Source organism: Cetorhinus maximus, chromosome 18 (genome assembly GCF_964194155.1).
Source record: "Cetorhinus maximus chromosome 18, sCetMax3.hap1.1, whole genome shotgun sequence".
NCBI lineage: Eukaryota > Metazoa > Chordata > Chondrichthyes > Lamniformes > Cetorhinidae > Cetorhinus > Cetorhinus maximus.
The window spans coordinates 60,886,561-60,903,180 of record NC_135896.1 but is presented as its reverse complement, the minus strand read 5'-3'; the positions used below and the strand labels follow the sequence as shown (position 1 = coordinate 60,903,180).

Below are 16,620 nucleotides of genomic sequence, written 5' to 3'. Positions count from 1 at the left end.
TGGGTTTATTGTTGACTAATAGATAGAGATTTATTTCTCTGATTAGTCAACAACTCAATTATTGTATTTTGTGACTACCAGGATGATAGAGCCCAAGCTAGAGGGATCTTGAGTTTTTTCATCCAGCATTTCCGATGTTCTGAATTGTGTATGGTCAAATCCTATAAATTTCACAGCTGAAACAAATTGGGTGAAAGTGGTGTTTCAATAAGAGCTAGACATTTGTTCAAATTAGTTTTGGCAATCCCGTTTTGCAGTCCACAGCATAAAAATGATGGTCATAATTCTAGTTTAATAAGTAAGTTGAATCTTCCACCTTTTCTATCTCCTTTCTATCTCTTATTACATGCCTTCATTAGAGATACCATGAGACTAAGCATTGTGGATACTGGAATCGTAGCTGTTTCAAATTTATGATAAACTTATGGGTAATATAAAGAGAATTTATCCTGTGTCTGAATTTATCCTGCTCTGAAGAAGAGTCATACAGGCTTGAAATGTTAACTCTGTTTCTCTCTCCACAGATGCTGCCAGACCTGCTAGGTTTTTCCAGCATTTTCTGTTTTTGTTTCAGATTTCCAGCATCCGCAGTATTTTGCTTTTACTTTATTTATCGTATGTCTGTTCTGGTTGTGCTTCATGAGGGTATTCAGAACTAAAAGTGATGTAAAATTCCCTTCTCAGTACTTCAGTTTGAACATAAAGTTCAATGGAAAATTGCAAATAGAGGAAATGAAGAGTGGAGCATAAACAATATTATTGTGCTTGATAAAAATTCTTACAATTCTGGTTGTAATTTGAAGGTCCTTTTTTTGCCTTTGCGCAAAAAATGCATTTCATCTGGACGTTGGGAGTACACCCAGTGAAGTATGCTGCTTTAGCCCTTCCTCAGTCACAGTGCATGACATCAAGCAGAACACCACCGGTGAAAATTAGAGCTTAACTTTCAACCCTTGCATTAATTTTTTGCAAATTTGGATGAAAATATTGTTCGCTTAATGTAGCAAAGTGGAATGCGGTGACAGTCAGTTTTTGTAATAAGTTACCGCCATTGCTAAACTATAAAATTCCAAGAGACTTGGTTAAAATAAATATTGTACAGTGTAATTTCTTTCCCTATTAAGATAACTTAGAGTAAGATCGATCCATGAAATAATGCCAACTCACTTGTGGAAGCAAATTCAGGGTAATCCAGCAGTTTATCTTGTGAAATGTATATATATCTTGGCATTTGGGGAGATGGTCATACCACAGTTTGAGAGTACAGGCAGGGAGGGAATGGGTGAATGGGTACAGGCAGCCTAAGAGGACCAAGCAGGTAGTGTCGGCATTCCCTGAGTCTTTCTCCAACTGGTTTTCTATTTTGGACATTGGTGAGGGCAGTGGTTACTCAATGTAGCCAGAGCCAGGTCTATGGCACCATAGGTGGATCAGCTACACAGAAGGGGAGGGAGGAAGAAGAGTGGAAGATCAATATTGTAAGAGGAGTCAATGTTTAGGCGAGCAAATAGGTGCTTCAGCAACCGTAGAAGTGACTCCAGGGTGGGAAGTTGCCTCCCTGATGCCAGGGTCAAGGATGTCAGTGAGCGGCTGCAGAACATTCTTATGGGGAAAGTGAACAGCCAGAGGCCGTTGTCCACATTGGTACCAAAGGCATAGGTAGAAAGAGGGATGAGATACTGAAAGCAGATTTTAGGGAGCCAGGAAAGAGATTAAAAATAGGACCTCAAAGGCAGTAATCTCAGAATCACTCCCAGTGCCCCAATCTAGTGAGTACAGAAATAGGAAGATAGAGCAAATGAACACGTGACTGGAAAGATGGTGCAGGAGGGAGAGCTTTAGATTTCTGAGACACTGGGACCTGTACAAGGCAGGCGGGTTACACCTTAGCAGGACCAGAACCAATATCCTTGCTGGGTGATATGCTAGTGCTCTTGACGAAAAGAAAAAGGAAGCGGGGTAGCATTGTTAATAAAGGATGAAATTAGTATATTAGTGAGAGAAGATTTTGGATCGGTAGATCAAGATGCAGAATCAGTTTGGGTGGAGTTAAGAAACAGCATGGGCAGCAAACATTAGTGGGAGTTATTTATAGGTCACCAAACAGTAGTGGTAACGTAGGGCACAGTATAAATCAGGAAATTAGATGCACATATAACAAGTGCCTCTTGTTACATATGAATGTACGAATTAGGAGCAGGAGTAGGCCACTCAGCCCCTCAAGCCTGCTCTGCCATTCAATAAGATCATGGCTGATCTGAATGTAACCTCAGCCACATTCCTGGCTACCCCCAATAACCTTTCACCCCCTTGTTAGTCAAGATCTATCTATCTTTGCCTTAAAAAATATTCAAAGACTCTCTTCCGCAACAGGCAGTGGAAGCAGAGTTTCAAAGACTCTCAACCCTCAAAGAAAATATCTCTCCTCAACTCTGTTTTAAATGAGCGACCTCTTATTTTTAAACAGTGATCCCTAGTTCTAAATTCTCCCACAAGAGGAAATATCCTCTCCACATTCACCCTGTCAAGACCCCTCAGGATCTTAAATGTTTCAATTAAGCTGCCTCTTACTCTTCTAAATTCCAGTGGATACAAGCCTAACCTGTCCAACCTTGCCTCATAAGACAACCCGCCCATCCTGGTATTAGCCTAGTAAACCTTCTCCGAACTGCTTCTAACTGCATTTACATCTTTAAATAAGGAGAGTACACAGTACTCCAGATGTGGTTTCACCAGTGCCCTGTATAACTGAAGCATAACCTCCCTACTTTTGTAATCAATTCCCCTCACAAATTATAACATTCTATTAGCTTTCCTAATTACCTGCTGTACCTGCATACTTTTGTGATTCATGCACTGGGACACCCAGATCCCTCTGAATATCAGAGCTCTGCAATCTCTCACGATTTAGATGATAAGCTTTCCTTTTATTCTTCCTGCCAAAATGAACAATTTCACATTTGCCCACATTATACTCCATTTACCAGACCTTTGCCCACTCACTTAACCTATCTATGTCACTTTGTAGCCTCCTTACATCCTCTTCGCAATTTACTTTCCTATCTCTTTTTGTCGTCAGCAAATTTAGCCACCATTCCTTCGGTCCTTTCATCCAAGTCAATTATATAAACTGTAAAAAGTTGAGGCCCCAACACTGATCCCCTGCGGCACACCACTCGTTATTCTGCCAACCAGAAAAAGACCCATTTATGCCGACTCTGCTTTCTGTTAGCTAACCAATCTTCTATCCATGCCAATATGTTACCCCCTACACCATGAGCTTTTATTTTCTGTAATATCCTTTGATGTGGCACTTTATCAAATGCCTTCTGGAAACCTAAGTACAGTACATCCACCAGTTCCCCTTTATCCACAGCACATGTGACTCCTTCAAAGAACACCAATAAATTGATTAAACATAATTTCCCTTTTACAAAACCATGTTGACTCTGCCTGATTGCCTTGAATTTTTCTAAGTGCCCTGCTATAACATCTTTAATAATAGCTTCTGACATTTTCCCTAAGACAGATGTTAGGCTAACTGGCCTGTAGTTTCCTGCTTTCCATCTCCCTCCTTTTTTGAATAAAGGAGTTTTTTTTGCTATTTACCGCAAGGATCAGTGCTTGAGCCCCAGTTATTCACAATCTATATCAATGATTTGCATGTGGGGACCAAATGTAATATTTCCAACTTTGCTGATGACATATAACTAGGTGGAATGTGAGTTGTGAGGAGGATGCAAAGATGCTTTAAGAGGATTTAGACAGGCTAAGTGTGTGGGCAAGAGAGGACTTGTGGTGCAATGGTAGCATCCCTATTCTGGGCTAGAAGCTCTGTGTTCAAGTCCCACTTCAGGACCTGATGGCCATGTAAAGTGCGTGCAGAACGTGGTGAAACAGATTGATTATTAACCCACAAATCCTTCCAATATACCTAATGGTAGGCGGTAAAGAGTGGGAGAGTTTCCTGGTCAGTCATACTGCAGAAGGCAACAGCAAACCACTGCAGTACTTTGGATTGGCCCATGGTTATGCTTGACAATGGAAGTCTATTGTCATCAATGCCCTCTTAAGGCATAGTATCTGAAGGAGGAGGAGCAAGAGCATGTCAGATAAAACAATGTGGGGGGGAAAAAAGGTAAAATTATCCACTTTGGCAGGAAAAACACAAATGTGGAGTATTTTTTTAAATGGTGAGAGATTAGGAAGTGTCGATGCCAAAGGGACCGGGAGTGTGACTCACTAAAAACTAGCATGCAAGTGAAGCAAGCAATTTGGAAGGCAAATGGCATGCTGGCCTTTATTGCAAGAGGGTTTAAGTACAGGAGTAAAGAAGACTTGCTACAATTGTTTAGCGCCTTGGTGAAACTGCACCTGGAGTATTGTGTACAATTTTAGTCGCCTTACCTAAGGAAGGTGTCACGACCACGTAAAAGGCATTTCCTTAAAGTGGTCCATGAGCCAAGAATTTGTGTTTGGAACCCCCTTTTTAATTTGAGTGATTCAATTTTTAAAAAATACAGCAGACAAGCTTTAGTTTTAAACAAAATAAAAGTTAGTTCATTACACAGACTGGTGCTGAAAGCTACTTGGGTAAAAGTGATCAAGTTAGTAACCAAAATACAGATACTAATATTAAAATCAGGTAAAGATACTTAAAGATGAGATTTCAAATCAGTCTCTGAGATATTGTTGTGGCCCGTTGCTTGAGTTCTTTTCTTTCTGAAGTGAAGGGGTTGAAACCTGAGGCTTTGTTAGCAACTGCAGCTGCAATGGCTTCTGCAGTCAACCAGTCAGTGTTTCCCTTTTTCAGGTGAACTTAGCAGGTCAGCAAGTTTTTGGGAGAGTGAGAAGGTTTCCTATTCCTCACTACTCGTACAGTTATGACACTTGCAGATTGCCTAGAATTTTTCAGCTGAAGCAGCAGTTAATTTGTCCTCCCTTGGCCAGGCACCCTTTCTGAAGTTGTTTCTCAGAATTCTTCCTGGGGTTCTGGACACAAAATGGCTGTTCACAGTCTGTCTTTATATACATCATAACTTAAAATGGCTGCTTATCATATGATGTGGACAAATTGCCAAGTCATTTTCCAAATAATCCCATTTAGCAATCTGAAGTCGCCTCAACATGCTGCAGTGTTCAAAAGGAACCAAGGTTTTCATGCCTTCAGGGAAAGCCATTATTGAGGACTCATTGAATTGCAAAAGCCTTTTTCTGTCTGGGTATGTCTGCCTGCAATCCACTTAAAACTTCCTGAAAGCTTGACCACATTGAAGTCGAAAAGGTCAAGTAACTTCTTGCAGCCATCTATAAGATTTCTTGTGCCCATTGAAAAAGGAAGTTTAGCTATTTTTTCTAAACAAGATCTATAATATCACAATTACACATTCGTGACAAAGGATATACTTGCCATAAAGGAAGTGCAACAAAGGTTCACCAGACTGATTCCTGGGATGGCAGGGTTGTCCCATGAGGAGAGATTGAGGAGACTAGGCCTTTGCTCTGTAGGGTTTGGAAGAAAGAGAAGTGGTCTCATTGAAACATACAAAATTCTTAGAGGGCTTGCCAAGGTAGATGCAGGAAGGATGTTTCCCCTTGACTTTGGTGGGGGAGTTGAGAACCAGGGGGCATCATCTCAGAATAATGGGTAAACCATTTAGGACTAAGATGAGGAGGAACTTCTTCACTTGTAAATCTTTGGAATTCTCTTACCTCAGAGGGCTGTGGAGTCATTGAGTATGTTCAAGCCAGAGGTCAATAGATTTCTAGATAGCAAAAACACCAAGGCATATGGGGATAGTGTGGGAAAATGGCACTGAGATGGAAGATCAGCCATGATTTAATTGAATGATGGAACTGGTCTGATGGGTCAAATGGCCGACTCCTCCTATTACCTATGTTCCTATATAGTTCTGCTGTTAGTTGAAGGTGTTTTATACTGCCGCGAGGTAGATGTGGAGTGGCTCAAATATGTATTGTGATGATGTAAGATATTGCTGTTCAACAAAGTTGGGTCCAGTTTTAGTTGAAGAAGTTATGATGCTACTTCTCCAATAGGGGGCCATCTTCAATGGGTTCTTCTGGAAGTCATGCAACTGAAGGGGAATGAATTTTGATGGTATTGTACTACAAACCTGGTACCAAGTTGAGACCACAAGAGATGCAAGTTTGGCATATAAATCATATGACCGGGTATAGTAACTTAGGTTTTTTTTTAAAAAAAGGTTAAATCTTGAGTCTCTGGTTCAAGAACATAAAAACCTTCTTCAAGGTGAGATTTGAACCTTGGGTGTCATAGTACAGAGCATCAATACCTACAACTTTCCTACTTTTTCTTGCAGGGAGCAGCTGTTGTTGATTATGTTGAGAATTACAGAATCTGTTATGAAGCGACCTCTGCAAGCACCGCCATTATCTCAAGGGAGAAAAAATTCTGTGTTAGCAGGAAGACTTGCTACACCACTCTTTCGGGTAAAGCGTGTATCTAGATCAATTTTCTACTTTGAAATGTACTATGTTTAATAACTGGGATTGCTTAATATTTGCAATAATTTGGATTGAAATAAAGAATCATATTTTGCTTGTTAATTGAGATAGTTGTGTTGGTAAATGGAAAGATTAATTCACTGACAAGGAATTATCTTCTCTTTGGGAATAAATCAGCCTGGACTTGCAGAATGATAGCAACAGCTTCTCTCTCATTGCCTGTGAAAGCATTAATCTGACTCCATACCCTAGGACATGGAGTTTTTGGCGATAGTTTCAACTTGAGATGTAAAACTAGTGGTGATAGATCAACAGAATGGAAAATCGGGTGGGGTGTATGAAGGGTGACCAATCTGCTCCTGCCAATTTTCTCATCCCTGCCAAAGTTAAATATTATCCCTTATGTTTCTGAAAAAGCCTGCAACATTTTCTCTCCGGGATGTTTGGATTTTGGGAGGTGCTATGGCACAGCCGATGGTAAATGCTGAAATCCCAAAGGGAAGCTTGAAACAACTGCCACAACTTATTTTGCAATTTGTATAAATTTTGAGATGTGTGCCCTGAATTCAGTAGTAATAAGACCACCAAGTCTTATGGGTTTTTACAAAACTAGATTAAACATTTATTAATAGAAGAATTGACTTTCAATACAACATAGATCTACAAATTACTATTGTGATAATTTCTTAATCCCCTAATTAATCTAACTCCCAGTTACACTTTCATTAAGGCAACTATAAGACAGATTTTAAAAGACCCAGGCAAAGAAACATATTACCCTAAAAAAGTCGACTTCCAAGTGAGTTTTCTTAACTTCAGTCCTTCGAAGACAGCAGCTTGAGGCACAGATGCTGAAGGCTTTTCATACTTGTAGGATCTTAAAAATGCCTTCCCTTACAAAATAGTCTTCTGTTCTTTATACATAACTTCCTCTTTGAATGCAAGTACCCATTGTTTCACTATGTCTTTGGACTTTATCTCCCTGGTAATAAAACCCCTCATAGCACTAAGCTTTACCAGTAATCTTCGGGAAAAATAAACACACTGTCTTTAAACTTCACCTGGCTAGGTGACACATTTTACCCCTCCTTTGCAAACAATTTAGTCTGGTTTATTTCAAAATGCAAATGTTCCCTTGACACCCATGTTTCTAAACTTCCCCATATTTATCTAATTAACATTTCAAACCTACTCTCTCTTCGATCAAAGCACCCAGACTAGTTGCCACTAATTCAATTAAATCTCTCTCTCTCTCTCTCTCTCTCTCTCTCTCTCTCTCTCTCTCTCACACACACTCACACACACTCATCCCACTATTACTCTATTTTACAATGAATTCCAATAACATTGAGAATTATTATATTTTCTTGACAGCCTCTTCTTCAAAGGATCTGGAAAAAAAACTGAAACTGCATGGCAGCTTCTGTAGACCTGTACAGAATTTTTTTTTATTTGTTCATGTGGGCATTGCTGGCTAGGCCAGCATTTATTGCCCTTGTTAAGAGTCAACCACATTGCTGTGAGTCTGGAGTCACATGTAAGCCAGACCAGGTAAGGACAACAGATTTCCTTTCCTAAAGGAAGGACATTAGTGAACCAGATGGATTTTTATGAAAATCTGCAATGGTTTCATGGTCATCATCAACTTTCAATTCCAGATTTTTATTAAATTCAAATTTCACCACCTGCCATGGTGGGATTCGAACCCATGTCCCCAGAGCATTACCCCGAGTGTCTGGAACACAAGTCCAGTGACAATACCACTATGCCACCATCTCCCTCGGCACTGTGAGTACAGCCTTCCTGGTGGCTGTACATTTGGGATGGCCTTCACCTTAACCACTCTGGGGCCAGTGTCCTGGCAAGTTGTGCAATGAAAGCTGTAGAGAGGGCTTTAAATTAAATAATGGGAGGGAAGTTCACATGAGGGGTAATTTGGAAAGTTAAAGAGAGAGAACAAGGTAAAGGTGCGAGGTGGTGATAAGGTAATGGTAACCAGAGTGTGACAGGAAGGGACCAGAGCGTACAAACATAAGGATGCACCAGCGAATGGGGAAAAATCCTTTTAAAAGAAGGGGAGAAGGGTTTGGGTAAAGGGAGATTTAGAAATCCAAAGATAAAAGTTGAGGCAATAAAAGAGTATATAGATGTGGGTAAAGCTGAGTGGGACAGGAAGGGACAGAGGGTTTAATGGTAATAGTGCGGCAGAGAGCAAGGCCCCTGCAGGGAATAGTAGTAAAAAAATAAAGTTGAAGTCACTTTGTGCGAAGCATCTGCAATAAAATAGGTGAACTGGTGGCACAAATAGAGATAAATGGTTTAGATCTAATCGCCATTACAGAGAAGCGGTTACAAGGTGATCAAGATTAGAAAATTAATATTCCAGGGTATGCAACATTTTGAAAAGATAGACAGAATGGCAAAGGAGGAGGGATAGCCCTGATAATAAAAGACAAATGGGCATTAGTGCGAAAGAATTTTGGCTCACATAATCAGTGTGGGTGGAGATTAGGAATAGCAAGGGTCAGAAAACATTAGTGGGAGTAGTTTATGGCCCTCGTACGCATTAAATAGGAGATTACTGGAGCTTGAAATAAAGGCAATGAACCAGTTGTACGGTATTTTTATCATATCGTCTAGACCAATCAAATTAGCAAAGGTGGCCTAGAAGATGAATTTACCGAATACTTTTGTGACAGTTTTTTGGAGCAAAATGTTGTGGAACTGACTAGGGATAAAGCTGTCTTAGATCTAGTATTGTGCAATGAGGTAGGGTTAATTAGTAATGTCATAGTACAAGACCCACTGGGAAATAGTAGTCATAATACAATTGAATTCTACATGAAAATGACATGCTGCAATCACAAAGAGGAATATTAAACTTAAACAGAGCCAATTGCATTCATATGAGGGGAGAGCTTGCTAAGGTTGATTGGGTAAATAGACTGAAAGGTATGGTGGTAAATAAACAGTGGGAAACATTAAAAGAAACACTACAAAGCGCTCAACAAAAATATATTCTATTAAAAAACAAAAACTCAGAGTTGGATGCACTCATACAAGGAACACAAAAGGTTAGCATGCAGATACAGCAAGCAATTAAGAAAGCAAATTGCATGTTTGCCTTTATTGCAAGGGGATCGGGGTATAAGAATAAATAAGTCTTGCTACAATTGTTTGGGGCTTTGGTGAGACCACACCTAGAATACTGTGTCCGATTTTGGTCTCCGTAATTAAGGAAGGACTTACTTGCATTGGAGGCAGTACAGCAAAGGTTCACTAGATTGATCCTTGGGATGAGAGGGAGTTTAGAATGAGAGGTGATCTCATTGAAACATTCAAGATTATGGAGGATTACAGGGCAAATACTGAGAGGTTGTTTCCCCTTGCTGGGGAATCTATAAGAAGGAGGCACAGTTTCAGGATAAGGAACCGAACATTTAGGACTGAGTTGAGGAGAAATTTCTTCAATCAGAGGATTGTGGATCTTTGGAACACTCTACCCTGAGGGTTGTGGATGTGCCATCATTGAATATATTTACAGATAGACCTATTTTTAGCCCCTCTCTGGGAATTCAGTGGATATGGGGAGTGGGTGAGAAAGTGGAGTTGAAGCCCAGGATCAGCCAAGATCATGTTGAAAGACAGAGCAGGCTCAGTGGACCATAAGGCCGTTCACCCCTGTTTCTTATGTTCTCTCATTCTTTCATTAAATTAGTTCTATTGCAACAATGGGAAAATCATTCTTGTTTAGGCTGCAGCTGGACTATTGTAAACAAGAGAGATCACATTCCATACCTGTGAAAAATGCCATGAGAAATCTACTCCTTCATTATGAATAATATGAACAGATGTGAAGGTTGATTATCTTCTGCACTGCTCTCAAATAATGTCCAAGAAATGTGTAATATGCAAAGAGAAAATGACTGTGAATCCTTTGCACCCAGCTGAATAACCTGTATTTCCCATATGGCTGTTTTGGAGTTTGCACCTGATGAGAGTGCAGCAATGTAAATTTAAGGCAGAGAAATGTGAAAGACCTCTGCACTCAACCTTCCTCTAATAGAATTGGGTTCAGTTCAGAGGCAAACTGTCCCCTGAAAAACCTGTTAGCAATTCTAGATCTGCTATTTAGGTGATGTCTGTCTTGATGGATGGGCTGGTATTGCCAAGAAAAGTCTTTGCTTTTAGCTTTTTGAATGGCAATAACATTTTTAATGTTGCTGTGCTTGTTGCAGAGCACTTTTTTGTTCCTTTCCACTTAAGTGATGGAGGCTATGTTCGCACTGTGCCAACTGTCCTTCTAAGTCTGGCTTATTTTGAGACCATCAATGTAAAATTAGCTTTACCCATGTTTTGAGCTGCTGAGGTCATTCACCTGGCCAGTACCTGAGTGAAAAGCAACTGTTCTCCTACTACCAGTTCGGAATTACCCCTTTCCCTAAATGTTTAACTGTTCCACAGCATTTGGAATGACAAGAGAAGGCTCACAGTGAATACATTACCGTCCTTCTATTTTTGCAGCCTCGGTCTTCATATCCACACAGTCTAACCCTGTGCCGCACTGTTACTGGCTGCCTCAAAGTTGGGCTGCAGGGGTGCCTGGATTGCTGTTTGAGGTACTATTGCCAATCCAGCCATGGCACATCAGTGCTGACTCATTCATAGGGAAAGAAGACAAATCATAGCTTCTGCACTCATTTAAAAATGTATTATTCTCCATCAGAAGATATTTAGACAATCTCAATGCATACCTGCAAAATGTTTTTAAAAACCTGATTCTGCCATGGAGCTTTAACTGTACCAACTCCTTAAATTCTCCTGATGCCTTTAGAGCCCAGGATGTGCCCCAGAGTATACCTTCACATGAGTGCACCTTTTAAATAAACCCACATGTCCTTTATGTAAATTGAACCAAAGAGCAAAGTTCAGATGCCCTGTTCTTGGTTCCAACAGTGTACTCCTAATGTATTCCACACTAATTGCTCACAGATAATGCAACTAGAGAAAATTCAACTCTGATTTCAGTTTTTTATTTTGGGTAAAGCTTAAATTGCATTTAAAATGAATAAAAATGCTTATTAAGTTTTAATTATTGGTCCCTGATCACCAGTGTTGGCTATGTTATGGTGGATTTTGGTTTCCAAAGCATATTTAGTGACTGAGCTAAAACTGAAAAGGCTTAACTTTGGGCCGATTGTAACTATTGGCTTTTACTAACAAAGCTGTATGCTGCTGATAGAATAATTGCCTCCACCACTGAAGGTGGGCAGAGATAGTGTTTTCACCCCTGTTAGTCTGTTTGTCTGTAAACAATATATCTCAAAAAGCAATGGATGGATTCCAATGAAAGTTGGTATGCAGTTAGGGTATGGCCCAAGGAAGAACTAATTAGTTTTTGGCGAAGATGTGGGTCTGGCTCCTGGATTTTTTTTAAAGGATTCCTTAACATTGGGAGATGAGGTGAATTGACTTTTAAAACAAAATGTTGTGGGTTGTTTTGGTTTGAATGTCATTGATTGTTTTAGAATGTTGTGGATTATTTCAGCTGCTGTGGTGAAATTTATTACAGCTGTCGAAATTTGAGCCGAGTTTTCAGAGCAGCTTGGATGTGGATTGGCCTGAAGTCTCCTCAATGAGATGAAAGCTCTTAATAAAAAAATTTCTTCTTTCAGCTTTTTAGTTACAGAGCACCAGCCAGGCAGGGAAAAGCCTCAAGGAAGAGTTGCATGATTGTAATAACATTGTGTTAATATAGTGTGGTGGAGGTCCACTGAGTGCCCTGGTCACATGTTAACACTGTAATTCTTCTACACTTAATGTCTGCCAAATATAATCTGTAATTGCAAGATATATAGGTCTAGAAATTTGAAGGCATGTGGGAGGTGCAGTGTATGATCTCTGTGCCTATATAATGAGGTGTGAGCAACTCCAAAATAAGACCTCAAGCTTCATTAAAATCAAGCCTTTGAAAGGGTTTTTGTGCCTTTTAGCATCATGTTGTGATGTGAGTTCAGCACTTGGCAGAATTGGGTCCTGCAAGATGCATTGGACCCAACATAGATAAATTATCTGTACTTACATTCATGGCAGGAGTGCATGTCATTTTACCTTCCTTATCCAATATGATGGATGCCAAAAGTCCTGCCAACCATTTTGGGGACTTAGGAGTCCATGCATCACTATGACCAGCACCCAGATTACCACCCTTGTGATGTAGGCACCTGTCATGTGTATGTAGATGAGGGAACTTGCCTACCCCATGATACACCAGTGATGTCAATGACAGAAGCCCCCTGCAGGTTGATCCTGCCACTTATGCTGGTGTCATCGGACTGCCAGTGATCTCGGTCAAATAATTTTACATACTTGTAGTTTAATATTATATATTATAATTTAATATTATATATATTATCAGTGAAAATAATAATTTTTGTTGCGGAAGCAACAACCTGCATTTATTTGTTGTTTAAAAATAGTAAATCACTTCAGTAACGGAATTAGTTAGATGAATGGGTGCTACACCATGGAGGGAGAGATTGAGAGGGCTGATGGAAAGCGGTATCCAATAACTCATTTTTGTGAGGAATTTTAAAGGAAGAGAAAGAATTAGAGATGTGAAGGAGTTAAGGGAGGATTCCCCAGATGATAGGGCTAAAGAGGCTGAATGTTCTGTCACTAATATTGGGATGATGCGAGGTGGGGATACAAAAGAAGCCTAACTTAGAGAAGCTAAGGAATGGGAGGGTATAAAAGGCTGGAGGATGTTGCTGGGTAGGGGACATTTTGATAGCCTATTTGAGAGCATGATGACTCTCCATGAAATCCAGAACCCTCACTAATATGTTCGGAGAGCTCACAAATTCCTTTGTGTATATTATTCCCCAACAGACACATGATTCCACTTGAAATATTTTTTCATCATTTTATCATCAGGTGGCAATGATATTATCAAGATCATAGCAATCAGTCGTAAAACCATGTCACTTTGTTTGCAAGGCTTTCTGGCATAATACTCCAAACCAAATCTTCATACTTTATGTCAAACCATATACCCAATGATTTTCAGATTTTAAATTGTTTGCCTAGTATAAAATTTAGGATCCAGTTTTTATACCATTTAACCCCTTTTTGAACCTGCACATAGTAAAATCACTCCATGCACTGTCACCTTGGAGATAAGATGTCCTTAATAGTCTTTGTTATTCTGACTGATCGTCACTATTCTTAACTCGTCTTAATATTTCCACCTTACTTTTGTTAAAACCAGGGATTGCCCTTGTTCTAATATAATTCCCCCTGTCTGCCTATTCATTTTACCAGAGAATGGATAGGAGTCAGGTGGCCGGCCTGCCTTTAGGCTAATTGAGGCCCTTAAGTGACTGGTATTTTACCAGCAGTGGGTAGGTATTTCATCACATGGGGAGAGTGCCAGTTATGCCCTGGTTGCCTCTTTTGGGCTCGGTGTGGGGGGGTGCCATCTTAATTGGGCACCCTGTGGCCCACAGATGGTCCCTCTGGCAGGAAGAGCTACACCCCTCCGCCTCAGCAGAGCATGTCTGACTGGCCCCAGTGAGCCCCACATACTCTCCTTAATTCCAGGGCCGCCTCCTTAGATGTTACTCTGGGCCTGCTGAAGTACCAGCAGTGGCCACCACTCCCAGTGGTGATGCTGGGACTGAAGAGCTGCCAGCCCTCCAATTAGTCAGTAGCTCTTAGGGGCAGAACCTTGTTCCTTAAGGGGTGGAAGCTCTAACAGCAAGCAATTAATTGCCTGAGGATCATAAAATCTAAGGGGGGCTTCCGTGACTGGCCAAGCTGGTGTTTTCCCCGATTTTCCAGCCAATGGAATGCTGCCCTGTAAAACCCCAGTCATGAATACAACATCAAACTACCTATAATTCAGTGCTGATTGCCACAAGATTACCAAATGCACTCAGATCATAGGAATGGCTAGTGTCTGAAATTTAAAAATCAGATTGTTGAGTTGGGAGTTCTACTTTGGAATGGCCTGCAGTTATTCTGCTAGAACCAAAGGTAAAAGAGCCTTGCTTTGCATGTGAAATCTAAACTTGGAATCTAAACTTGGCTTTAAGTTAAGAAAGACGGCGAGGGTTCAGGTGAAGGGAGGTTTAGAAATCTGAAGAGAAAGGTCAAGGCATTGGAACAGTATAGCAATGTTGGTAAAGGTGAATGGGACAGGAGGGGACAGAGTTTAACAAAAATTCTTTATTGGTGAATAAGCCATAGCAGGGAATGGAAGTAAGAACATGAAATTAAAAGTTCTTTATCTGAATGCACAAAGCATCTGCTAAAGATGGATGAATTAGTGGTACAAATAGAGGTAAATGATTTAGAGGATTGGTTAATAGACAGGAAGCAAAGTAAGGATAAATGGGGTATTTTCAAGTTGGCAGGCAGTGACTAGTGGAGTACTACGGCTGGGACCTCCGTTATTTTCAAGCCCTATTAATGACTTGGGCAAAGAGATGGAGTAATCTGTCTAAGGTTGCTGATGATACAAAGCTAAGTGGGGATGCAAGTTGTGAAGAGGACACAGAGGCTGCAAAAAGACATAGACGGTTAAGTGAGTGGGCAACAAGGTGACTGGTGGAATATAATGTGGGGAAGTATGAGGTTATTCACTTTGGTTGTAAGAACAGAAAAGCAGAATATTTAAGAGGTGTGAAATTTGCAAATGGTGGCATTCAAAGAGGTTTGGGTGTACTAGTCGAAGCAACACAAAGTTAGCATGTAGGTACAGCAAGAATTATGAAGGCAAATGACATTTTGGCCTTCATTGCCAGTGGATTGGAATGTAAGAATAAAGAAGCCTTGCTACAATTGTATGGTGCTTTGGTGAGACCACACTTAGAATACTGTGTGCAATTTTGGTCTCCAAATTTAAGAAAGGATACACTTGGAGGCTGTACAGTGAAGGTTCACTAGATTGGTCCCTGGGTTATCAGGGTTGTCCTGTGATGAGAGGCTGCGTAAATTACATGTATAGTCTCTGGAGTTTAGAAAAATCAAAGGTGATGTCATTGAAGCATTCAAGATTATGAAAGGGCTTGACAGGATAGACACTGAAAGATTTTCCCCTGGCTGAAGAATCTAGAAAAAGGGGGCACAGTTTCAGGGTAAGGGGTTGACCGATGAGGAGAAATTTCTTCACTCAGAGTTGTGAATCTTTGGAATTCTCTACCTGAGAGAGTTGTGGATGTGCCATCATTGTCCATTGCAGACTTAAATATATTCAGACTTTGGTGTCTCAGGGAATTGAGGGATATGGGGAGCGAACATGAAAGTGGAGTTGAATCCCAAGATCAGCCATGATCATATTGAATGGTGCGACAGTGATATGGTCATCTCCTGCTCCCATCTCTTATGTAATAGTTGATCTTCTGCCTTAACTCCACTTTTGCACCCTATCCCCATGTCCCTTGATTACGTAGTGCTCAAGAATACTGATTTTTTTTTTTAAGGAGGTAGAAGGACACAAGGCACAATGGGAGATAACGTTTTGGGAGATAACTTCTTAGTAGCCTTTTAAAGCTAGGAAATGTAAATGAAAGCACTTCTCAGCTACACTTTTGGAAGAGTTTCAAAGAACAGAGACAACTTCTTTCCTGATAAGAGATTATCTGCCATTACTTGTGGAAAGATGCTTTAAAATAATTTTTAAGAAAAATTATTCTATGGAAGCGAAGTTAAGTTTGAGCAGCAACTGTTGAAATTGGTAATTACACAAATTTGAAGGGAAAATGTGTGTCTAACTTTCTTTTGTCATTCCCTGGCTTATTTCCCATATCCTCTTTTTGCATTTTTCTTTCTTTTATTCCCTCTTTAGAATGCAAACTAAGCAAGAAATTCTTTTCATCTGTTTTGTTCTCTTCATTTTCATATTTTCCTGTTTCCGTAAACCTTTTCTGAAGCAGTGAGAAATAGATGAACTCTCATTATTCTGGTAATTTTACTTCTAGCTCAGTTGATAATGCTGATGTAACTTGTCTTGTCTATTTTTTTTAGTTCCCATAGGAAAATGCTCAGTTTTTACTCGTTAACTCCTTAATGGCATCACTGAGTTTGACCACTGGTGCTTTATGGCATCCCATGCAATAGTACTTGATATAT

General features: G+C 40.2%; 1 protein-coding gene across 6 annotated transcripts in view; it reads left to right on the top strand.

The window, feature by feature from the left end:
- ralgapa1 (Ral GTPase activating protein catalytic subunit alpha 1) overlaps positions 1-16,620 on the top strand; it is a 259,513-nt gene that overhangs the window by 92,624 nt on the left and 150,269 nt on the right. For all 6 annotated transcript variants that reach the window (XM_078562768.1, XM_078562766.1, XM_078562765.1 and 3 more), the window contains exon 14: positions 6,342-6,471. In XM_078562768.1, coding sequence (XP_078418894.1) covers positions 6,342-6,471 — 130 coding nt within the window. The remainder of the gene's footprint in view (positions 1-6,341; positions 6,472-16,620) is intronic.